Source organism: Megascapheus bottae, chromosome 26, assembly GCF_031878675.1.
Source record: "Megascapheus bottae isolate mThoBot1 chromosome 26, mThoBot2.hap1, whole genome shotgun sequence".
NCBI lineage: Eukaryota > Metazoa > Chordata > Mammalia > Rodentia > Geomyidae > Megascapheus > Megascapheus bottae.
Window position 1 is genome coordinate 18,126,081 of NC_143534.1, and position 26,377 is coordinate 18,152,457.

The window sequence follows — 26,377 nt, forward strand, 5'->3', positions numbered from 1 at the left end:
AGAAGTGGTGCTGAGGCTCAAGTAGTAGAGCTCTAGTCTTGAGTAAGTTCAAGGATAGTGCTCAGGCTCTGAGGTCAGGCCCAGGACTGACAAAAATAAAAAAAAAATAAAATAAAAAAAAGAAGTAAAGATGATTCAATGATAAAGTACCTGTCTGATACTTATGAGGTCCTGGGACTTGAACTCAGGGCCTGAGTGTTATCCTTAAGCTTTATGTGCTCAAAGCTAGCATTCTACCGCTTAAGTCACAGCTCTACTTCCAGCTTTTTGGTGGATTATGAATTTCATGGACTTTCCTGCACAGGCCGGATTTGAACTGTGATCGTCAGAAATGAACCTCCTCAGTCACCAGATCCCAACCAGTACATTTTTATTATTATTTTTCAATTGTGGGGCTTGAACTCAGAGCCTGGGTGCTCTCCCTGAGTTCTCAGCACCACTTCTGGCTTTTTTTCTATGTATGTGGTACTGAGGAATCGAACCCGGGTCTTCGTGCATGCTAGGCAAAGCACTCTGCCACTAGGCCAAACTCCCCGCCCCTCTCCCTGAGTTCTTTTGCTTAAGGCTAACTAACACTCTTATCACTTGAACCACAATGCCACTTTGGCTTTTTCTGTTTATGTGGTACTGAGGAATCAAACCCAGGGCTTCGTGCATGCTAGGCAAGCACTCCTACTAAGCCACATTCCTAGCCCTAGTACATAATTTTCCATGTACTTTATGAATAGCATTAAATGTATGAAATGTTATTCATAATATAGAAGGCAAAGAGCAGTTAGTTCACAAGACATATATATGTAAGTCAGTTTTAGCAAATTTGAAACTAAATAGTTTAGGAGCCAGCAATTTGAATTGCAAGCTTCAAAGTGAATTTAAAATGCAGTCAGGCATCTGAGCACCAGGGATTTATATGTGTAATCCTAGTTACTCAGGAAGCTGAGAAATTAGGATTGAGGCTTGAGTCCAGTCCAGGGAGCAAAGTCCATAAGACTCTTGCCGACAGTTAAGCCATCAAAAAGCTGCAAGTGGACAGGTGGCTCAATTGGTAAAGTACCAGTTGTCAGTGAAAAAGCATAGGGACAGCTTTCAGACCCTGCATTCAAGTCATAGTACCAGTGTAACACACACACACACACACACACACACACACACACACACACACACACGGTAATTGTGCAAATTTTTGTGTTGTTGCTGCTCTTACTTGATTTTCCTAAATTGAGCAGGTATATGATTGGTTATCTACATTCACTCACTTTTCTTGGCTGTTACTTGGTTAGTGTTACAGTCTTATATAGATGATTGGTATGTAAGTACTATGTGTATTCAATAAAAACATGCTTTTTCCCCCCTTTAAATAGTTTTAAACCCAATGAAGGCGTGATCATTATAGGAGCTACAAATTTCCCAGAGGCATTAGACAAGTGAGTATACAAAGAAAAACTTTATGGTTGAGTATGGCTGGAGAGATAGGGGTCTTACTATGCACAAGGCCCTGATATAATTGTGTGTGATACTTTTTAAAAAATGAGAGAGAGTATGTGTGTGTGTGTCTGTGTGTCTGTGTCTGTGTCTGTGTCTGTGTCTGTGTCTGTGTCTGTGTCTGAGTGCTGGTGGCTCATACCTTTAATCCTGGCTGCTCAGAAGATATGAGAATTGAAGTTCAAAGCAGGAAAGTCATAAAACTTTTGTCTCCAATTAACCACAAGAAAACTGAAAGTAGAGCTATGTCTCGAAGTGGTAGAGTGCTAGCCTTGAACAGAAAAGCTCAGGGACAGCACTTAGGCCCAGAGTTTAAGCCCCGTGAGTGAGCAAAAAAAAAAAAAAATATTGTGAAATATACATCCACACTACATTGTGCTAAGAGAACAAACCTACCACAAATTGTACAATTGTACAGCTCCATTTCTGTGAAATACTTAGAATAAGTATATATAACTATGGATGTTTTTTGCAAGGGAGACAATATTCTAAAGTCAAATGTGATGCTTGTACAAGTCAAAATATTACAGACCAATGAGATTTGCTTTGAACTGTGTGAGGTTTTTCTTTTTATCTTTTTCTTTTTTGCCAGTACTGGGGCTTGAACTCAGAGCCTGAGCACTGTCCTTGGACTGTCTCAAAGCTACTGTTCTACCACTTGAACCACCGCCTGGATTTTTTTTTTATTAAAGAATTTAGTAACGCTGATTTTTACATCATATTTCAAATGACATGTTTATCAAACTGGATTCTTTTTTATATCACAAAAATTTTAGATGTGAACCATTTTAAGAATATGATTCATTTGGGGCTGGGAGAATGGCCTAGTGATAGAGTGCTTGCCTAGCATGCACGAAGCCCTGGGTTCAATTCCTTGGCACAATATACATAGAAAAGGCTGGAAGTGGTGCTGTGGCTCAAGTGGTAGAGTGCTAGCCTTGAGAATGCCCAAGGATAGTGCCCAGCCTCTGAGTTCAAGCTCCAGTGCTGGCAAAAAAATATATAGATACACATATATATATATTTTTTATATGTATATATATATTCATTTACTGTAGCACAATTAGCTTTACATGAAAATTATTATTGGAAGCTTTAAAATTTTTATTACAGAAATATTTTTTGTGATCAGTATTCCACAGTCTAACACTATATTACAGTCTAGATGGGTATTTGGTTCTAATAGTCTGTGTAGAATTATTTGTTCCTTCTCTAACCTGCTTGCATATACTTATTTCTAGAGTTATATGCTATCATAGATGTTTACACATACATCTAAATGAACTTGTACCTTTTGTTACTCTGTATATCTTGTTTCTTTGCAGTTGCTTTCTAGACAGGATATCAGTATATAGCCCAAGTTGGCTTAGACCTTGTTATATAGCTCATCCTGGACCTGACCCTCGTTTTTTCACCACTCAAATGATGAGATCGTTGACATGTAATATCATACCCAGCTTCTTTTTATTAGAACTATAATTAGTTATTTTTGAACATTTGTTCAGAACACTTTCTGATCTACATTTGATATTGTCTTCCCATAATAGGTTTATGTAAGAGTATGTGTGTGTGCGTGCACACTGGCGCACATATGGTGAGCTGATTAATTTGGTTTTTTGTTTACATTTCTTTTAGTGCCTTAATACGTCCTGGTCGTTTTGACATGCAAGTTACAGTTCCAAGGCCAGATGTGAAAGGTCGAACTGAAATTTTGAAGTGGTATCTGAATAAAATCAAATTTGATAAGTGTAAGACAATCCTTATTATCTCTACAAAATGATTTTGTATCTACTGACACTGTTTATGGTCCCTACTTGATTTGACCAGTTCATTAACCTTTTGAAATGTATAAGTCCATTTTCTTTTTCAAATACAAGTGTAAAAAACTGAATAATAGTCTCTTGAAAGAAAAGTAAAATATAAAGCATGACACAACAAAAGTATTATGGTCCCTTTAACTTATGGTGAAAATTTTAAAGCTGCAGTATTTTCAGATATAACTCAAATCAGTTCATAAAACTAGTTTACTGGAGGCCAGGAGTTTGGCCTATTGGTAGAGTGCTTGCCTAACATGAAGACCTGGGTTCAATTCCTTGGTACCACACAAAAAGCCAGAAATGGTGATGTGGCTCAAGTGGTCGAGCTCACTAGCCTTAAGAAAGCCCAAGGACAGAGCTCATGTCCTGAGTTCAAGCCCCAGGACTGGGGACGGTGGGGGGGTGGGGGAAGACTAGCTTGGCACAGTAGCTCTCACCTGTAACCCTAGCTACTCAGGACATATTTCAAAATCAAATTCAGGGATTTTTTATTTTATAGTCAGGGTGGTTGTATAGGTTGTGTTAGATTGTATTTTATATTTTAACTAATTTCATTTCAAACACCTTAGTTTTCAGAAAGCTAGTTAAAATTACAACTTTTTAAAATTTTTTTCCCTCAGTTGTAATTTTTTTTTAAGTTGATTTTTTTTTTTTTTCCAGTCCTGGGCTTGAGCTCAGGGCCTGACCACTGTCATTGGGTTTTCTCAAGGCCTCAGCTCTACCACTTGAGCCTCAGCACCACTTCCAGCTTTTTTCTATGTATGTGGTACTGAGGAATCGAACCTAGGTCTTCGTGCATGCTAGGCAAGCACTCTACCACTAGGCCAAACTCCTAGCCCCCTCAGTTGTAATTTTAATGGCATATTTAGTAAATTATGTTGTAGCTTTGAGTATTTCAAGTTATAGATGAAAATAGTGAGAATTTTTCCTTTAAAATATGAATTCTGTGATTCTGTGTTTGATAGCTCTTCCTGGCCTAGAACTTATGATCTTCCTTTTTTTTTTTTAAATCACTCCAATGATGACATCATTACCATGTAGTACCAAATTCAAATTCTCTTCTTTTAGCTGTTTTGGACTTTTAATAGTGTTTTTTCTTTATATAGCTGTTGACCCAGAAATCATAGCTCGAGGGACTGTTGGATTTTCTGGAGCAGAATTGGAGAATCTGGTGAACCAAGCTGCACTAAAGGCAGCTGTTGATGGCAAAGAAATGGTTACCATGAAGGAATTAGAGTTTTCCAAAGATAAAATTCTAATGGGTATGTTATTCTTTGTTTTGGGTTATTTTTCTTGTCTTTTAAATTCTTAGAGAATAAATCCTCTCACTCTGTTGCTATTTGTACTTATTCAAACAACTAAGGGTTTTTTTGTATGTTAAATTTCATTTTACTTTAAACTGCAGTGTCGGGCCGGGAATTTGGCCTAGTGGTTAAAGTGCTTGCCTAGCATGCATGAAGACCCGGGTTCGATTCCTCGATACCACATACATAGAAAAAAGCTGGAAGTGGTGCTGAGGCTCAAGTGGTAGAGCTCTAGCCTTGAGAAAGTCCAAGGACAGTGCTCAGGCCCTGAGCCCAAGCCCAGGACTGGCAAAAAACAAAAACAAAAAAAAAAAACTGCAGTGTCTTGAGTATTTAAAATTCATTTTAAAATATTTGCAATGAGTCAATTGCCAATAAACTAAGATTTTCATTAGAATACTCATCACTGGTACACTGCTCAATTTGTTGTACATTTATTGCATTTTTCTTTAGACCTCTTTTTATCTCACATGAAAAGGTTATTAAAAGAAAAAAAAAAAAAGCCTGGTGCAGTGGCTCATGCCCATAATCCTAGCTACTCAGGAGGCTTAGATCTGAGGACCAAGGTTTAAAGCCAGCCCAGGCACTAAAGTCTGTGAGACTTATCTCCAAGACTAGAAAACCAGAAGTGGTGCTGTGGCTCAAGGGGTAGGGTGGTAGCTGTGAGCTTAAGAGCTCAGTAACAACACTCGGCCCCGAGTTCAAGCCCCATGACCGATGAAAAAGAAAAGAAAGTGTATGAACCAGGCATAGGTGACTCATACCCGTAATTCTAGCTAATTAGACTGAGTTTAGAGGGTGTCAGTAAGCCAGCTCAGGCAGAAAATTCCACAAAACTCCATCTTCAAAATAATCAGCAAAACGCTGTTTCAGATGCCTGGCTCCAATGGAGTGTTCTAGCACTTGATAGAATACATGCTAGCTAAGAGCAAACTAGTTGAGCAAGAGCACAAAGCCTTGAGTTTAAGCCTCAGTACCCATACGTATCAAAAACAACAGCAAAACAAACCCCAGCAGAGTAAATTGCTGATATAGTACTTGCCTAGCATGGGCAAGGTCTTGGGTTTCATCCATGGCATTATCAAAGAAGAAAAGAAAGGTCATAGGAACATGAAAATATACCCTTGAAAGCAGGTTAAAGTTTAGCCTCTTAAAGATGTCAGTGATGTATGGTCTGCGTCTGTAGTTCAGTGTTAGAGTGCTTGCCTTCAGTATTTGAGACCCAGAATTAGATCCCCCACACTAAAAAAAAGTTTATTTGATTATAATAGTGAATGTGATAGGGTGTTCATGCTTTTCCTCTTGTCCAGCATTCTGAAAGGTTGGTTAATTTTAATTACTCCACTTAATTTTGATTTTTAAATCTTAGATTCATTTAGAAACAGATTATAACTTGTATTCATATGACAGTTTTATTTGCCAGTAATAATTATGTAGTTTTCTAAGAATAGAATAATTATGCTTTTCCTTTTGTTTTTACAGCTTCTAAGTTGCTACAATTTTTGTTTATTTATTTATTTATTTGCTAGTTCTGGGCTTGAGTTCAGGGCCTGAGCACTGTCCTTGGGTTATCTCAACGCTACAGCTCTACCACTTGAGCCTCAGCATCACTTCTGGCTTTTTTCTATGTATGTGGTACCAAAGAATCGAACCCAGGTCTTCATGCGTGCTAGGCAAGCACTCTACCACTAGGCCAAACTCCCGGTCCTACAATTTTTATTACGGATTGAATTTTGTTGATTTTTAAACCATCCGTGTCTATAAAATTATTACTCTTAAGAATGACTTGAACCATGGAGCCAGGTGCTGGTGGCTCACACCTGTAATCCTTGCTCCTCAGTAGGCAGAGAGCTGAGAATTGTGATTTGAAGCCAGCCTGGGCAGAAAAATCCCCATAGGATTCTTATCTCCAGTTAATCACTCAAAAATCAGAAGTGAAGCTGAGGTTAAAAGTGGTAGAGCACTAGCCTTGAGTAAAAGAGCTCAGGAGACAGCACCCAAAGCAAATATTGCATGTACTAAAGCCAACAGATTCATTGGTTTATCTTTCCCCCAGCCCCTTTCTCCATTTTCTCTCTCTGTCTTTTTTTGAGTCAGTCTCACTGTGTAGTCCAGCCTGGCCTGGAACTTTTAATCCTCCTTCCTCAGCCTCCTGGGGTTCTGAATTATATAGGCTTGTACCTCCACTACCAGCATTTAAATATACCTTCCTAATATAATATTTACTTAAACTTTTATCTTAGGGCCTGAACGAAGAAGTGTGGAAATTGATAATAAAAACAAAACTATTACAGCATATCATGAATCTGGTCATGCTATTATTGCATACTACACAAAGGATGCGATGCCAATCAACAAAGCTACAATCATGCCACGAGGGCCAACACTTGGACATGTAAGTTTCTTTTTTGCCAGTCCTGGGGCTTGAACTCAGGGCCCAGGCACTGTCCTTGGGCTATTCTCAAAGCTAACACTCTACCCTTGAGCACTCTACCACTTTTGGCTTTTTTTTTTTTTTTTCTGTGTATATGGTCCTGAAGAATTGAACCCAAGGCTTCACATATGCTAGGCAAACATTCTACCACTATGCCACCCTCCCAGCCCCCTGTAAGTTTCTTGTAGGTTCTCAGTACTGTGGATAAAACCTAACCTGAGCTTGCACTCAGCAAGTGCTCTATTGAGCTGTGTTCATAGTCTCAGAATCTTGTAGTATTTTATTTACTTACAAATGAAATTTCTAGAAAATTATGTAGATTATTGATTTACTACGAACTATTTCCTTAGTTTTTGATATATCTGGTTCCTGAACCAGTTTGCAATCAAGTACTTTTGTGAAATTTTCCTGTTAGTGAAAGGTCGTTTTATTGTATATATATATATATATAATAGACCACTAAGCTACATTCCTGGCCCTTAAAATTTTTTGTTTTGTCATTAGTCTTTTCACCACCATCATATTAAATACTGTTTATGGTAGAAATAAATGATAATTCTAGTTTTGAATGAAACAATTGTACAACTTTGCTTGAATGCTTTCTTTGGTTATTATCCCATTGTCTAGGTGTCATTGTTGCCTGAGAATGACAGATGGAATGAAACTAGAGCACAGCTGCTTGCACAAATGGATGTTAGTATGGGAGGAAGAGTAGCAGAGGAACTTATATTTGGAACTGACCATATTACAACAGGTTGAGTTTTAGATAACGCTTTTTTGCCTTAAATTTCTGTTTGTTGATTTGGCAATATTTTTGAAAATTAACTTGTACTATTTTTAATCTTAGGTGCTTCTAGTGATTTTGATAATGCAACAAAAATAGCTAAGCGGATGGTTACAAAATTTGGAATGAGTGAAAAGGTAACAGTTACATTTTATAAATTGAACCTTTTTGGAGATCTAGTGTGTGTGTGTGTGCTTTTCTTTAATGTTGGCTATATTAGTTATACAGGTAGGTATTTCCCGTATACATTTCTGTGTACATTATATTGTATTCCAATCAATTTCACTCCTTCTGTTACACTCTCCATACCCTTTCCCTATTAATTTACAATGTATACCTTTCTTCCATGTCATTTCACATACATTTGAAAATGTTAATTGTAAATAATCCAGTACTATAAAACTAAAGCACTCTTTTTTTTTTTTTTTTTTTTTTTTTTTTTTGCCAGTGTTGGGCTTGGGCTCAGGGCCTGAGCATTGTTCTTGGACTTTCTCAAGGCTAGAGCTCTACCACTTGAGCCTCAGCACCACTTCCAGCTTTTTTCTATGTATGTGGTGCCGAGGAATTGAACTCGGGTCTTCGTGCATGCTAGGCAAGCACTCTACCACTAGGCCAAACTCCCGGCTCCTAAAGCTGTTCAGAATTAACCATTCAGACACCAGCTGTGACCTGCATTAAGTGATAAAGCTTAATAAGTAAATTCTTGAGCTTGTTTGTATGTCATAAAAGAGCCTACTTTTTAAGCTTCTTTGTCTTTTCTCTGTATTTTACATTCCCACACTACACTTTTCCCTTGAAGTACTTTGACTTTTTGTGAATTATAGTTTTCTAGATTTGGAATCATTGCTGGAATTTTCTGAGAAGGCACTCATAACCAAACTTGAAATAATTTAAATTTTTTCTCCTGTTTCCATTTAAATATTTTGATTTTAGTTCTTATAGTATCAGGAGACATTGTGAGCTTTCTTTGCCTTAGGGATCCCTCCTCTCCCTTCCTTTCAGTACCTGGCTTCAACCCAGTAGCTCTCTGCTCTGCAGCCTGGTTTGTTCCATTAGTTGGTCATGTCTCCCAGCCTAGCTTTTTGCTTGTTAATTGGAAATGAATCTTGGAAACATTTGCCAGGCTAGAAACCTTACTTAATCCTCTGACATCAACCTCAAGTGAGGATTACAGATATGAGTCACAGGGCTCTCAGTTTAAAAGCAATTTTTGAATTTAGTGTGTAGTTTCAGAAGAATGATCCTTAAAAACATTTTTTTTTTCAGTCGTGGAGATTGAACTCTGGGCCTGTGCACTGTACCTGAGCTCTTCAGTGCAAGGCTACCGCCCTACCCCTGGAGACACAGTGCCACTTCTGGTTTTCTAGTGGTTAATTGGAAAGAAGAGTCTTATGGTCTTTAGTGCTAGGTTTTTAGTGCTTCTGCTGGCATTGAACCACAATCCTCAGATCTCAGCCTCCTGAGTAGCTAGGATTACAGGTGTGAGCCACTGTGCCTAGCTTCTTAAAAACATTTTTACATTGTGTTTTCCTCTTTCGTCATATTTCATTTCTTATGTATAAGTTAGTACTTATGTATAAGTTAGTACTTGTCATTTCAGAGATTTCCTATTCAACTACTTTCTTCCCTTGGATTTTAGCTTGGAGTGATGACCTACAGTGATACAGCTAAACTGAGTCCTGAAACTCAGTCTGCCATTGAACAAGAAATAAGAATTCTTCTGAGGGTAATATTTTTTTGAGCTTATTTATTTTTCAGATATAATATGCCTAAATAGATGCTTGAAAAAAATGATTATTAGGTCTCAAGGCCTTGAGTTTAATCCATAGTACTGTGAAAATGATGATAATCACTTGTGCTATTAATTGATTAAACAAGTGGTCCTTGGCTATATATAGCTGGTGATAGGTGGCTTGAGAGTTCATTTCTGCATGTTGATTTTGAGAGACCTTAGATTTCAAGTTAAAATTAGGTATGTGGTGGTACAGGCCTTTGATCCTAGCACTTGGAGGGCTGCAGCAGGAGAATTCCAAGTTTGAGGCCAGCATGGGTTACATGACAGAACTCTTGTCTCAAAAAATGAGCAAACAGGGACCGGGAGTTTGGCACAGTGGTAGAGTGCTTGCCTAGCATTCACGAAGACCCAGGTTTGATTCCTCGGTACCACATACATAGAAAAAGCCAGGAGTGGTACTGTGGCTCAAGTGCTAGAGCTCTAGCCTTGAGACAGCCCAAGGACAGTACTTAGGCCTCGATTTCAAGCCCCAGAACTGGAAAAATAAAATTAGACTTTGTCAAGTCTAAGGACAATGCCCAGGCCCTGAGCCCAAGACTGGCGAGAAAACAAAGCAAGAAATAAAGAAAAAGGTCTGAAGCTTAATGAAAAGGTCACTTGTGTAATACACTGGATGTTGAAATTACCCATCTCAAGTCTCAGAATGGCAAGAAAGAGCAAACTGAGTCTTGGGAATGAGGAAATGTATTAGGATATTGGCTAGATGCTAAAGTGTAGGGGCTTTCTTCAAAGGAATAATATCTTCTACAGTACTGTATTAGGGAGCTGGGATATAGCTCAGTGGCAAAGTACGGGTTACTAAATGTAAATCCTGAGACAGCCCAAGGACAGTACTTAGGCCCCGATTTCAAGCCCCAGAACTGGAAAAATAAAATTAAAATAACAACAATGTATCTAGGACAAAAGTGAACAAATAACACTTCATACAGCTTAAGGAAGGTAGTGTGACCCAAGAAGAGCCAAGTTTCGATTCATTCAAGGTAGAGGAGGTGCCTTAGAGTAGTTTCAGCAAAGAGAATAAATATTTAAGAAAGCCAAGGAGTCTTAAGATTCATGCGTTTTATTTATTGCCTCTAGTGTGCGCTTCCCTATATTCTCTGCTTCTTACATGTGTGCTTTTCTATTTTAGGAGTCATATGAAAGAGCAAAGCATATCTTGAAAACTCATGCAAAAGAGCATAAGAATTTAGCAGAAGCTTTATTGACCTATGAGACTTTGGATGCCAAAGAGATTCAAATTGTTCTTGAGGGGAAGAAATTGGAACTGAGATGATAACTCTTTTGATATGGATACATTGCTGGTTTTATTGGAAGAATATAAGTAGCATTGTAGTAACCTCCTTTTGCATCGCTTCTCCCACCCCATTTTTGACTTGGTATAATTCAAAGATGTGAAACACTTTGTCAGTCTTTTGTCACATTTATCTAATTTTGGTTATTCTTATGATGGTATCTATTTCAAATTAGCAACTATAGCAAATATATTTTAAAAAATAAAGAACTATCAGGATTGAAAACAGATGGTTTGAGAAATGACAGTTATGTTGGAAGTAAGTAATGCTTATGTTGGAAGTAAGTAATGCTTTTATAGTTGGCTACTCTAAGCTATGAATAAAAAAATATTGTGCCTTTAGCTTCTGGTATTTTCCATTTGTAAGCTAACCTAATAGAAGAGTTATCTTTCTGTTTGGATAACATTTTGGTAATACATTGGTGGCTGGTAAGTCATATATCTCCATCAGTGGAAGCATTATTAAAATAATCTTTTTTGTTTGTCTATTTGCTTTTTGTTCATTTGTTTTGCCAGCCCTGGGGCTTGAACTCAAGGTCTAGGCACTGTCCTTGGCCTTTCTCAAGGCGAGAGGTCCACCACTTGAGCCACAGCACCACTTTTGTCTTTCTGTGTATGTGGAACCAAGGAATTGAACCTGAGTCTTCATGCATGCTAGGCAAAGCACTCTACCACTAAGTCAAACTCCCTGCCCCTTATTAAGATAATCTTAATTGTGCACCAGATTGATTATTTTTTAACTAGCATTAGTTTTATGGGGTGGGTCTTTGGGACATTTCCTAACATACAAACGATATTCTTTTTTTTTTTTCCAGTGGTTGTGGGACTTGAACTCTGGGCCTACGTGCTATCTCTGAGCTCTTCAGCTCAAGGCTACCATAGCACCACTTCCAGTTTTCTGGTGATTTATTGGAGCCAAGAGGCTCATGGACTTTTTAGTGCCTGGGCTGGCTTTGAACCACAATCCTCAGATCTTAGCCTCTTGAGTAGCTAGGATTACAGCCATGAGGCACTGTGCCTGGCTTCATACATATGATATTCTAATACATGTCCTAACCCCTTCTAACACTCTTTTACAACCCCTCCTCCCCCCAGCCTTTACCTATTTTTATTATGTTGTGTTTTGTGTTGTTTTTCCAGTCCTGGGGCTTGAACCAGGTCACTGTCCTTGAGAAAGCTTTAGGAGAGTGCTCTACCCTTGCCACAGCTCTACTTCTGGCTTTTTCTGTGTATGTGTAACTAAGGGATCAAACCCTGGTCTTTGTGTATGCTAGGCAAGTAGGCCACGCTCCCAGCCTCCTATTGTTGGATTTTAAGTGGCTAAGGATGTTGCAGCAGGGTGCACAGGGAATCAGAAGTCTGACAGGCAAGCACACAGAGCAGGTAGGTGGTTCCTTTTGTATCCTAACCCAGCAGGCCCTGCTCCTCTGCTCGGATTAGTTGAGCTCAGGTTCACAGTCTTCCAAGAGATGTGGCTTTATTAATGGAATGTAACTAAAATGTAATCAACAAAGGCCAAGTAGGGACTTGTCAGAATAATCATTCTCCCAAGGTTGACAGAAAGGAAGCAACCTACTTTGATAGAAAAGAACTTTCTCACAGAAGGGAAGCCTACTTGAAAGTGGGGAATACCAATCCACGTGAGAGGGCACTACACTAGAAAGTACCAGGCAGAGCTTCACCCCTGGCCCTGTAGGAAAATTTCATTGGCTTGGGTGCACAAGATTCAGAGGAGGGGTGACTGGCCCCTTGACCTTGGGCCCCAGGAGCCCACGGTTGAAATGGGGACTTGTTTAGCCAGTACATGGATGGAGCTCTCAGTTGTAACATATCCATTGGTCCCATTCACTGGCAAGGAAATCAGCCAGGGGACCACTGGCTCCCAGGCTTACACACACAGTCTTTTCGTCAAACTCGAAGTGTGCCATGTATGGTAGCTACCTGGTGTCCTATACTTAACCAGACTGCCAAATCCTACAGGGCAGAGATCTTTCCAAATTGGGAGCCCAGATCACCTTCACCCAAGGGGAGCTAAACTGCTTGCCTGTTTGTCAGGTCCAAGGCAATCCTGCTAGAGTGGCTGAGAAATCCTCCCACTGAGGCCTACCACAGGAGGCCAGGATCCTCCACAGATGGAATTCAGAAGGGCAACAACCCAGTAAATAGGCATGTGGACCAGATGGCAAGGGAAGGTCCCATTGCCACAGAACTTAGGGTGACCCAAGTTCCAAGTCAAAGTATAGCCAAAAGCAAGGGAAATTTTCCTATGATTTATATAACGCGTTAAACAGGAAATAATTTTAAGTTATAAATGCTACCTATGTTTGGTTGCTTAGGTGTCTGCCAAACACGTAATTAGAATGGCAACCTTGACTTGGTCCAGGACTCTAGAGAGTATCCTCACTTAGAAGCTAAACCATGTGTACTTTCAGCCTTAGCCATCTTGCTCATTTTCTCAGTTAGTCTTTAAAGAAAGAAAATGTATTAGGTTAGTCACACTTATTGAATGAATAACTTGATTCTTGCTTTTTATAAAGTTGACTTAAAAATTAGATCACCAGTGAATATCTTTTTTAAATAATTTGTTTCTCTCATCTGCACAGATAATTATGACTCCTGTTCAGCAAACTGAAGACAAAAATTACAGCATAAATATGAAACCTAGTGGAAATATAATTGTTGGCCAGGTACTCCTTCAAGTTCTCATTTGAAGGTCATAGATTTAAGGTAATAGTCATTGTTAGGAAAATGGAGGAGAAAGGAAAAGGGAAAAAGTCAGACTTCATTCTCAACAGGCTAGGACTGTTTTTTGAGGTACTGCAGCAAGGGGCAACAAGCTTTCCCAAACCATGGAGGTTTGTTCAAGGTGGTGGGACCAGAGTGGTTTTTTTCTTTTTTCTTTTTCGCTTGTGGGGCTTAAACTCACAGCCTGGGTGCTGTCCCTGAGCCTCTTTGTGCTCAAGGATTGCACTCTACCACTTTGAGCCACAGCATCACTTCCAGTTTTTGAGTAGTTAATTGGACATAAGAGTCGCTCAGGGACTTTTCTGCCTGGGCTGGCTACAAACCCCAATCCTCAGATGTCAGTCTCCTGAATAGCTAGGATTACAGCCGTGAGTCACTGGCGCCCAGCTAAGGAGCTAGAGGTTACAATTGAGTTTCATGTAAGGAGTGACTATAGACACAGGCAGCTAATAGGGCATTTCTTCACCCAGGTTCTCCGGCCATTTTAGTGTTCAAACCTTGCCTAGATGGTTTGACTTTCACAGAATCCACTTCTGTGTTCCAGCGTCTTTAACCCATTCCTGTCCTCACACAGATTGTCCTGCCTGTGTCAAGAACATCTATATATACCTAGGGTAATGGTGTGGGGGGAGAAGGTTAGAAAGAGGGGGGTTGCCAAGGGCCAATCTTTCTCTTGGAATAAAGTTCTATCAAGTGATAAACTTATGAAGATATCCAACAAAGACACCTCTAGAGTTTACTAAGATGTTTTTATTGCATCTCCATGAAAAATTTGGTGTTGGTCTTTAAGCCTCTCATGAATCCTATAAAAATTGCAAAGGCAAAAAATACTCATGTTTCCCTAAAGGACAGCAACATGACTTACCTTAAAAAGGGTGGGGGGAGTTTGGCCTAGTGGTAGAGTGCTTGCCTAGTATGCATAAAGACCCAGGTTTGATTCCTCAGTACCACATACATACAAAGCTGAAAGTGGTGCTGTGGCTCAAGTGGTAGAGCTCAGCCCCTGAGTTCATGCACAAGGACTGGCAAAAAAAAAATTTAAAAATTACCTCAGATGTAGGTGGCTCACACCTGTAATCCTAAACTACTCAAAAGACTGCAATCTGGGGACCAAAGTTGGAAGCCAACCCCGAGAGGAAAGTCTGGGAGAAAACTGGAAGTGGAGCTGTGGCTCAAAGTAGTAGAGCTCTGCCTTGAGAGAAAGAGCACAGGGACACCACCCCAGCCATGAGTTCAGGTCCCATAACCACTAAAAAATAGATATGAGTAAAATTCCCATGAAAGTATAATTTCTCATAGTGTTTAAACATTCAGGTTTGATTCCTCAGTATCACATACATACAAAAGCCAGAAGTGGTGTTAAGGCTCAAGTGGTAGAGCGCTAGCTTTGAGGGAAAAGCCCGAGGACAGTGCTCAGTCTCTGAGTTCAAGCCCCAGGACTGGCGGGAAAAAAAAAAAGGGAGAAAAATTTGTATTTAGGAAACTCGTTTAGGGATTTAAAGATACCACTCTTAGAAGACATTTTGCATTCTCCATCTGGGAGAAATTAAAATGACACTGAAGAATAAATAGAGCCAAAACATCAAAACATCTAGGGATGGTTTCTGACAATCAGAACTGAAGCACTTACTTGGACAACTGGCACATAACATCCTTACCCAGGCACCAATGGTTGGGCCTCCCCTCCTCTTCCATACAAACTCTTATTGCCAAGGAATTATTCTTACCACATTAGGAGTTACCTGTATCCCACTATCTCACGGAAGTATACCTTCAAGTAGAAAAGCTGAGGACAGTTTGTCCTCATACTCCCTCTCGTGGTACCAATAAAGATTACAACCCAGGAAAGTTAATTTAAGGAATGTTTAATCCTGACTACAGGATCAGTAGTTCAACCCTTTGTATAAATGAGGCAACACACTGAAATTTCATAGGCTTGAACTCAGGGTCTGGGCGCTGGCCCTGAGTCTCTTTGTACTCAAAGATAGCACTACCACAGAAGCCACAGTGCCACTTCCAGCTTTTTCTGAGTAGTTCATTGGAGATAGAGTCTCATGGACTTTTCTGCTTAGTTGGCTTTGAAAAGTGAACCTCAAATCTCAACCACCCGAGCAGCTATGGTTACAGATGTGAGCCATGGCTGCCTGGCTGGATTTTCTTCTTTCTTAGTGTTTTTCTAATAATTTCTCTTTATATGAAATGATCCCACATTGTTAAATTAATAAATTACTTGGTTAGGGCTGTTGGAATTGAACTCTAGTTAGAAATGGCCCAGGAATGGCTGGGGATGTGGTGGTATGAGGAACTTAGCAAGGCAAAATTTACTGCTTCTGAAGGGTGTGACAGCCAAAAATCTGGCAAGCAAGCAAGCAAGCTACTCCCTTTTTTAATCCTTAACCCAGCTGGCCCCACCCCTCTGCTCACATTGGCTAAGCTCAGTTTCACAATCTGCATAAGAACATGTCTTAACAGGATGTACCTACAATTCAAGATGTCTTAAAGTGTTGAGGAAAAGGATGTATGTAACTAAATTATAATTAACAAGGGCCAAGCCATCTGGCCAAAACAAGAACACTTCAGAAAAATTGATTCTTTCAGAAGTAACAGAAAGAAAGCAAATTGCTTTGATAGAAACAAACACTTTTGTTGGGGGGGGGGTCAATGGTGGGACTTGAACTCTGGGCCTGTGCACTGTCCCAGAGCTCTTCAGCTCAAGGCTACCACTCTACCACTTGATAAGTATAACACCACTTCTGGCTTTTCCTGTTTATATGGTATTGAAGAATCAAACCCTGGACTTTGTACACTCTACCACAAAGTCACATTCCCAGCCCTATTTTCAGGGCTTTCCGAGTTAGGCACTACCAGGCCCATGTGAACAGAGAAGCTAGAGAAGCTAGAGAAGCGTGTTCAGTTGTAAAACAGCATGTGTTGTCAGTAATCCTTTTAACTTTCAAACCCAGAAGCAAAGAGAAACGAAAATTAAGGCTGTATTTTCTGGAAAGGAGATGCCAGAAGGAAGTAAAAGTTCATCAGACTTCTAGATTATTGTTCTAGAGATTTCTTAGGTTTGGAAATCTGGGAGTTCTCTTGTTATACTTATCTATTCAATTGTACTTTTCTATGAGTTCCATCAGAATGCTTGAACCCATGGCCTGGGCACTGTCCCTGAGCTGCTTTGGCTCAAGCTAGAATTCGACCACTTGAGCCACAGCTCCACTTTTGGCTTTTTTAGTAAATAACTGGAGAAGGAAGTCTCATGGACTTTCCTGCCTAGGCTGGCTTTGAACTTCCATCCTTAGATCTCAGCCTCCTGAATTAGTTAGGATTACAGGTGTAAGCTACCAGCATGTGTCTCTATTTTATTCTTAATTATAATTTCTATCTTTTGGTTAATGGTTCATATTTACAAAAACAATGTTTTCACTCTTTCTTTGAATTCTGTTTATTTGTTCATTTTGCAGTGCTGGGGATCACACCTGTATTTCCTTCCCGTCTCTCTGGCTAGAAGTCCTTAGCCAGGCATGGTGGTTCTCGCCTATAATCCTAGCTACTCAGGAGGCTGAAATCTGAGGATCAGGGTTCAAAGTCATCCTGGGCACAAAAGGATCTGAGACTCTTATCTCCAATTAACTTCTAGAAAATGGGAAGTAGAGCTTGGCTCAAGGAGTAGGGTGGTAGCCTTGAACTGAAGAGCTAAAGGACAGTGCCCAGGCCGGCCGAGTTCAAGCCTCATGACCCACATACACATACACCCCCCCACACACACACACATACACACATACACAAAGCCCTTTTTCTTTGACTTACTTCATTAAAAACACTGTCTTTAGCTGGGTGCTGGTGGTTCATGCCTGGCTTCTATCAAGATCTTGAATAAGTATTTGTAAATATCCATGGCCAGGGCTTATTAGATAGATTGCATCAGACTCAATAGGGAGGAAGCCTGGATGTTAATTATTCAGAACTGTCCCTAGGTCATTATGATACATGTACTAGTTGAGAAGCAGAGTATCGTTTTAATTTCATCTGTCATCTAAATGACAAATCTCATTATCATTTGGGGATTTTTGCCGAAAGGAAGAAATGGAAAGACCCAGTCACTTACTGAAAACTGCATTTAATTTCCATCAGTAAGGTCAGAACAGGGACCAGCAAATTCAAAATGAAACAATTTCATTATATAAAAATGCAAAATAAGGGCCAGGCTCTGGTGGCTCATGCCTGTAATCCTAGCTGCTCAGCCAGAAAAGTCTGTTGGACTCCCATCTCCAGTTAACTACCAAAAAAGCCAGAAGTGGATCTGTGGTTCAAGTGGTAGAATGCTAGTCTTGAGCTGAAAAGCTAAGTGACAGCACTTGGGCTTTGAGTTCAACAAGCCTCAGGATTGACTCACAAAATACAAAATTAAATATCTTCCCATTTCTTAGCAAGACATTGTAGATTTAATAGCAGAGTTTAAATTCTTATGTAAGTGGTTGTTTCTTCCAGAAAAGAGCAATATGGGCGTGAATTATGAGATCATCTCCTTTGTTTAACACATAATCACCACTAGGTGGTGATGTAGAGGGATTCTAGGGAAGAGTCTTAAAATTGTTCTCTGAGAGTGTAACTACATTTCTTTCCCAAACTGAATTATTATCTCCAACAATGGAGAGCAATATACCTATCCACATGAGCTGGAAGCAATAGTTTTAAAAATAAACTCTTTTTCTAGCATTTTCTCTTAAGTACCTAATTTCTAAACTGACCTGGGTGTCTGTGATCACATTCCCTTTTTTTTTGGTGAGGGAGTATTGAGGGGGTCATGGGGCTTGAACCTGGCCTGGGTGTTGTTCCTGAGCTCTTCAGCTCAAGGCTACTACCCTACCATCACATTCCCTTTTCAAATTTTCATTTCCCACTGCTGAGAGATAAACAAGTCCCTTTAATATAACATCCCCAGAACAACGAGATTTCCATTCATTGTAAAGTGATTTGGCATTTTTGCACTTTGAGACAAAGCGCAAAGACAAATTTTGTTTTCCTATATGTTTTTACAGTAATTATTTTTTTTTGCCAGTCCTCGGGCTTGAACTCAGGGCCTAGGCACTGTCCTTGGACACTTTTTGCTCAAGGCTAGCCCCCTGCCACTTGAGCCACAACATCACTTTTGACTTTTCCTGTGTATGTGGTAGAGAGGAATTGAATTCAGGCCTTCACACATGCTAAGTGATCACTCTACCACTAAGCTACACACCCAGCCCCACAGTAACTAATTTTTTTTTTAAGCTTGTTTTTAAAACTTTGAAGAAAAAGAGCAGACAAATGGCTTAGTGGTAAAGATCTTGAAGCCTCTAGGTTCCATTTCCATCAATTAAAAAGAAAAGCAGAGATTCCCTTCTTGAACACTTGTTAAACTTGTCATTTGAAATATGATGTAAAAATCAATGTTAATAAATTCTTTAATAATAATAAAAAACTTCACTCTTTAAAAACAGAATAATTTTTTAAAAAAAACACAAAGTTTTCCATTTAACAAATTCAGGGTTTTCTCAGCCTTTTTTTTCTTCTTTGCCCTGGATATATAAAAGATATCATCTAATGTATCATCAAAAGAACCAGTATTTAGAGCAGTCCACACTTGTAATCCTAATAACTCAGGAGGCTGAGATCAGAGGTTTATGTTTCAATCCTCAGTCTGGGCAGGAAAGTCTATGAAACTTATCTCCAGTTAACCACCAAAAAGCCATACATGGAATTGTTGCTAAAGTGGCAGAATACTAGCCTTAAGCTCAGTACCCATACTCTTAGTTCAAGCCCTAGGTCTGACACACACACACTCACACACAAAACAAAAAAATATTTAAAGTTAAATCATGAACAATTAAGTTATTCCAAATATTTTTATTTAGGAAATGCTTGCTCTTCTTGTGTAAAATGGGTTCTACATATCAGTTAAAACAGACTGAATAATTTGGAAAAAGGACTAGGCTGTCCCTTCTTGGATTTTGCATAAGTGTTTGCATTGTGACCAGGGCGAGTGTCAACCATTGATATAGCTCTGCCCTAGAGTACACAGCAAGTGACTCTTGCTTTTGGCATCCAGGACCCTTGAATCAGAAGCAGACTCTAAGAATAGCCACATGGGGCTCTGCTGGTGAGGTCTATGGGTGTTGCACCAAGAAATAGATGGTAAATTCAGGGATTCAAGATAAGCATTCACGAATTTCAGCAATCCCATACACTTCACTGAGATAAAAGTGTGGGTGTGGGTGTGTGGATACTCACACTTGAACTCAAGGGCTGAACACTGTCTTTGAGCTATTTTTTTCTCTCTCAAAACTAGGGCTTTACCACTTGAGCCATAACTCTACTTCCAGCTTTTTGGCTGATAATTGGAGATAAGAATCTCACAGATGGGCCGGGAGTTTGGCCTAGTGGTAGAGTGCTTGCCTAGCATGCACGAAGACCTGGGTTCGATTCCTCGGCACCAAATACATAGGAAAAAAAAAAAGCCAGAAGTGGTGCTGAAGCTCAAGTGGTAGAGCTCTAGCCTTGAGAAAGTCCAAGGACAGTGCTCAGGCCCTGAGCTCAAGCCCAGCACTGGCAAAAAAAAAAAAAGAAAAAGAAAAAAGAATCTCACAGACTTTCTTGCCTGAGCTGGCTTTGAACTACAATCCTCAGATCTCAGCCTCCTCAGCAGCAAGAATTATAAGTATGAACCACTGGGGCCTGTTTATAAATGCATTTTTATTTTTGTTAGTCATGGATTTTGAACTCAGGGCCTGCGCACTGCCCTAAGCTTTTTCACTCAAGGCTAGCTCTCATCTACTTTGAGCCACAGCATCACTTCCAGTTTTTTTTGGTAGTTTAGAGATAAAGAATCTCACAGGCATTCTTGCCTGACTTCAAACCAGGATCTTCAGATCTTAGCCTCCTTCTAGCTCCTGAGTAGTTAGAGTTATAGGCATGAGCCACTGACACCTGTCAATAAATGCATTTTTATCCTAGGCATTTAAATCCATCTCATGAGAAAATTGTTGGCTCCTACAGCTCAGAGAGACAAATGATGCATGTTTTCTCTTATATGTGGAAACTAGGTCTAAAATACAGCCATGTATGACAATATACACTGGAGTCAATGCATTCACAAACAAACCGAACACTCAATGTTAAGTTTCAACTGGGGAGTTGAAACTTATTTTGGGAGGGAGGAGTGGGAAAAAGGGAGCACAAGGATGGAGGGAGGAAGGGTGAGTGAGCAAATGCAGTCATAATACTCAATGTGCATTATGTAAAAATAAACTATGTGACTTGAGGGAAGGAATAGCAGGGGAGAAGTGGGGAGAAGGAAGGAAGGGGTGACATTGACCAAGAAGTATTGTGCTTAGGGCTGGGAGCTTAGTCTAGTGGTACAGTGCTTGCCTAGCATGCACGAAGATCCGGGTTCAATTCCTCGGTTCCACATACATAGAAAAAAGCTGGAAGTGGTGCTGAGGCTCAAGTGGTAGAGCTCTAGCCTTGAGAAAGTCCAAGGACAGTGCTCAGGCTCAGGGCTGCCCCCCCCCCCAAAAAAAAGTGTTGTGCTTATAACCTGACTTGTGGAATTGTAACGCCTCTGTACAACTACTTAATAACAATTTAAAGAAATTGTTAGTTCCTCTTTCCCTTAGAGCTGTGTTCTTGTCACTCCTACAAGGATCAATGACACTTTTTATCTGTAGTAGAAGAGTCACCCCCTTCCAATGGCCAGATGTAAAGCAGAGCAGTCCTGTGCAGATGAGAGGGTTTATTTTTATTTTTAGAAAATTCTAGAGAACTATATGAATGTGCACAATTATCCATGTAAGAATAAACATTAAGCTGGCATGGTGGCTCACACTTGTAATCCTAGCTACTCAGGAGGCTGAGATCTGAGGATCACGGTTCAAAGCCAGCCCAGGCACTAAAGAATTTGAGATACATATCTCCAATCAATCATTAAAAAAACAGGAAGTGGGGCTGAAGAGCTCAAGGACGGCACCCAGGCCCAGAGTTCAAGCCCTATGACCCCCACAATAATAATAATAATAATAAAGTAAACATTTAGTCAGGCACTGGTGGCTCACACCTATAATCCTAGATAGTCAGGAGACTGAGCTCTGAGGATTGCAGCTCAAAGCTAGCATAGGCAGGAAACTCTTATCTCCAATAAAGTGCCAGAAAGCTAGCAGTGGAGCTGTAGTTCAAGTGGTAAAGTGCTAGCCTTGAACAAAGAAAAGCTCAGAGACAGTGCCCAGGCCCTGAGTTCAAGCCCAAGAACTGGAGCACACGTGTACATGGGCTTGCACACACACACACACACACACATGAGTAAATACGTTAATTTTCTTTTTGAAGAAAGGATAGAATGCATTGGACTCTCTTACAGCATCTATTTGAATGAATTCTTTTGCATGCCCGAACCACATGGCACCTCACACACAAGCAAGTGCTCTCTGCTGAAATCCATCCCTGCCTACGGAAGTCTTTGCATAGGAGGAATTTGGCCTTTGGATTTCTCACTCAGTCTCTCTCTGTCTCCCTCTGTCTCTGTCTCTGTCTCTCTCTCTTGTTTGTCAGTCCTGGGGACTGAATTCAGTGCTTCAGTGCCTGGGCACTGTCTCTGAGCTTTTTTTTTTTTGCTCAAGGTTATCCCTCCACCACTTGAGTCCCAGTGCCATTTCTGGCCTTTTCTGGGTATGTGGTACTGAGGAATCAAACCCAGGGCTACATGGATGCCAGGCAAGCACTCTACCACTAGGCCACACTCCCAGCCCTCCTCATATTTCAATAGAAGATTCAAATGGTTATTTGAGAAGATACTTAAGAGGCTTCCAGTAGACTCTGCAAAGGGTTTACAACTGTTTCTGCTGGTATTACAGGTATTACAAGTGCTAGTGAAAAGCACAACACTCCAGTGAAATGAAATAATACATTCATACCTATTTTGGAATGCGTTTTAGTGATTAAGGATTTCAGTGAGGCTTAACCTTTTTTTATTCTGTTGAGACAGTCTTTGTTATGTTGTTCTGGTTGGCCTCAATCTTACAATCCTCCCTCTCCAGCTTCCCAGGTAAACCCCACCATATCTAGTTAGTCTTTTCTTCATAGTGTAATGTCTCCCAATTCTGCTTATAATTTATAATGCACTATAAGTATGATTGGCACAATTTAAAAATATTTCTCAACATACACAAACAAGGGTCATCATTCAACCCACCATCCTTTGTGTTAAATTAAATGTAGTAGTGGTTCACACCTGTAATCCTAGTTACTCAGGAGGCAGAGACTGGAGGGCAATGGTTTGAAGCTAGTCTGGGCAGTGTAGTCTGTGAGACTTTCATCTGCAGTTGACCATCCCCCAAAAGCCACAAGTAGAGTTGTGGTTCAAGTGGTAGAGCAGTAGCTTTGAGCAAAAAAGTTCAGGGACAGCTCCTGAACTGGCTTTGAGTTCAAGAGCCAGGACAGGCACACATACATGCAGGCACACACACACACACACACACACACACACACACATACACATTTGACAGAAGATATTGATACATATATGCAAAATGATAGCAATTGGTAAATTATTTCTGATTTGTAAGTTTTGCCAATAAATACATATTAGAACTATTACATTTATACTCGTTTTAGAAATCATAGATTCTGGGGATAGAGCTTGGGCCTGTTAGCTCAAGCTTATAATCCTAGATATTCAGGAAGCTGAGATTCAGAGGATCAAGATTTAAAGCCAGCACAAGTAGAAAAGTCTATGAGACTCTATCTCCAAAAATAATCAGCAAAAAGATGGGCTAGAGGGGCCGGGAGTTTAGCCTAGTGGTAAAGTGCTTGCCTAGCATGCATGAAGACCAGGTTAGATTCCTCGGTACCACATACATAGAAAAAAGCCAGAAATGGTGCTGAGGCTCAAGTGGTAGAGCTCTAAGCTTGGGAAGAACCCAAGGACAGTGCTCAGGCCCGAAGTCCAAGCCCAAGACTAGGTAATCAGCCAAAGAAGTATAAGGTCTTGAGTTCAAACTCTGATACGAGGAAGGAAAAATGGAAAAGGAAACAGAAAAGGTATAGTATAAGTGCATATTGTTAAAAATAATCAAATCAGTTTGTCTTAGTTAAAATTTAAGAGAAAGCTAGGTGCCACCTGTAATCCTACCTACTCAGGGGCCTGAGATCTGAGGATAGCAGTTCAAAGCCAGCCTGGGCAGAAATGTCTGAGACTCATACCTCCAACTAAACAGCAAATACAGCTGTGACTCAAGTGGTAGAGTACTTGCCTTGTGCAAAGCAGCTTAACTATAGTGCCCAGGCCCTGAGTTCAAGCCCCAGGACCAGAAAAAAAAAAATCCAATGCAAATGTTAGCACTTAATACAAAGTCTATTTGCTAGTGTTAGTGAAAGTTAAGTAGAATCAAATAAATAAAAATATATTGAATGGGGGCCAGGAGTTTGGCCTAGTGGTAGAGTGCTTGCCTAGCATGCACGATGACCCAGGCTTGATTCCTCGGTACCACATATATAGAAAAAAGCCGGAAGTGGTGCTAAGGCTCAAGCGGTAGAGCTCTAGCCTTGAAAAAGTCCAAGAACAGTGCTCAGGCCCTGAGCTCAAGCCCAGGACTGGCAAAAAAAAAAAAATAATAATAATATATATATTATATATGTATATATATATATATAAAATGTTCTAAAATGTTAAGAGAATCAACTTCTAAACAATAAAGGAAAAACTCACTTTGAATTGAAATGCCTGAAAATAACAAATGTTACATTTGAAGATATGGTTTGGTGAACCCAAGATCAGAGTATTTGATGTATGTATAACCTGAGTTTGGTCAAACAGCCTACATCATAGCAAGGCAGAGCCATATTGAAGCTGTCTTCAGTGAATATCAACACACATGCTGACATCCTATGGCAGGTGCTGCAATTCCTTCACAAAATCTATTCTACAGGCTCTGCTCACTATACCACACTTTAGGCAGGGCTGAGAAAAGAACCGGATGTTTCATTATTCAAGAGAATGGAAGTGATGCCATCAAATTATCTATCTGAAACCTTAGAAGCAACTTAATCGTCAAGCACCCACCACTCCAAGTACCAAAGTATAACTCTGTGGCAAGAAAACAGTATTTTGTTCTTCTTTTATCTCAAATCATTCCATGTACATTTCCTAGTGTGCATAAGTCCTCTTAATTTAAATCAGAATTCATGGGCTGGGGGATGGGGGGTGAGTGTTAGAGGACTGGCCTCGGCTTGCTGGGAGACCTGCGTTCAATTCCTAACACCAATGAATCAAGTCCAGAGGCTTGTCCCCGCCTCCCCCACCGGTAAACCATATAAAAAAGAAACTGTTCCATGCAGACACATGTGTCCATCTGCCATGTGTTACATAAACACCCCTCAAGTATTTTTCTTTTAACATTTTTCCCCCTGCTGTATAAGGAGTTGGGTTTTACTTTGATACATCGAATGTTTTGCTTTCAGGCTGGAAGGCGTCTTAGGTCTGCCCCAGGCCCTGGGTTCGATCCCCCCCCCACTCCCAGGCTGGCCTTGTGGGCAGCAGTGTGGATCTTTCCGGAAGCTCTGTCTCTGGGGACGTGTGCAGCCATCAGCATCCACACCCACAGCCCACAGCTCGGGCAGGTCCTGCGCGGGCAAGGCGGGGCGGGTAGAAACCCCTCACCCACTCCCGATCTCGAAGACTGGGGTGCCTTCCCTCCCTCCTTGGCCTGCGGCCGCCGCCCACGGCCACATCCAAGTACATGTTTCCCAAACAAGGCGGCTGGAGACCAAGTGTGCGCGAGTGCGCCTGCGCGAGGGCTCGTCCCCTCCCCCTTCCTCCTCCCCCTTGGGGTGGCCGCTGACGGCACAGGGCGCTCATTGCGCATGTGCGAGTTCCGGCCAGTTCAATCTCAGCTCTCTTGCAGAGCTGGCCTCCCTTCCCACGTCGAAGGCGAGGGGCTGGGAGACTCGCCTTGCCCCCGAGGAAAGGCAGGCCGCGCGTGGCCCAGGGTTCAGCGGATCTTGAGGATGCTGAGGGCCTCGTCTCCAAGGGAACCGTCCTCCCTCCCTGTTCACTCTTCCACATTCTCCAGGCCCCAGGCAGACCCCACGGGAGTTTAGCTGACGCCTGTGACAGAAGGCTGTGACTCCAGAGATGGCGACAGTGTGTCCCCAAGTGAAACCGTGCAAGGGCCCCAGATCCAAATGGAAGGCACACTCTCCTCCCCCTTGGAGGAGTCTTCTGATCACCTCCTCTTTCCTTTCCTTTTCTCTATTGAATCTCTAATGAGTTGTTTTGATGCATGGTGTAATATTTAGGAACTATTTTTTTTTATCATTGACTTCTAGAAATCCATCTTCCCCCACTTTAACTGGCAAATGTAGTCATTATATTCAATGTACATTATGTAAAAAAGATGTAACTTGAGGGGACATACACACAGAGAAAAATAAAACCCATTTGAAATATATGCAGTTGAAAGAATAATCTACTTACTGTACCAATATCACTTGCAGACTCATTTTTGTGTTTGAGCCTTTTACATGATATTGTATTAAACTGTCAATGTAAGCCTGAAAGTGGACTTTCTTAGCCTAACTTTTAAAACGAGAAAATTAGATACAGAAATGACAAATAAGTTGTCCGTTAAGTTCTCACAGACGCTAATTAGTAGAGGGCAATAACCAATTTCCTCATAGCAGAAAATAACAATTTG

General features: G+C 40.6%; 1 protein-coding gene across 2 annotated transcripts in view; it reads left to right on the plus strand.

Moving 5' to 3' along the window:
• The window catches only part of Yme1l1 (YME1 like 1 ATPase), a 34,979-nt gene extending 23,584 nt beyond the window's left edge, over positions 1 to 11,395 (plus strand). For both annotated transcript variants that reach the window (XM_090319063.1, XM_090319062.1), the window contains exons 12-19: positions 1,362 to 1,424; positions 3,118 to 3,230; positions 4,406 to 4,561; positions 6,847 to 6,998; positions 7,665 to 7,791; positions 7,885 to 7,958; positions 9,461 to 9,547; positions 10,746 to 11,395. In XM_090319063.1, coding sequence (XP_090175189.1) covers positions 1,362 to 1,424; positions 3,118 to 3,230; positions 4,406 to 4,561; positions 6,847 to 6,998; positions 7,665 to 7,791; positions 7,885 to 7,958; positions 9,461 to 9,547; positions 10,746 to 10,889 — 916 coding nt within the window. In that variant the 3' untranslated portion in view covers positions 10,890 to 11,395. The remainder of the gene's footprint in view (positions 1 to 1,361; positions 1,425 to 3,117; positions 3,231 to 4,405; positions 4,562 to 6,846; positions 6,999 to 7,664; positions 7,792 to 7,884; positions 7,959 to 9,460; positions 9,548 to 10,745) is intronic.
• Positions 11,396 to 26,377: the final 14,982 nt, after the last annotated feature.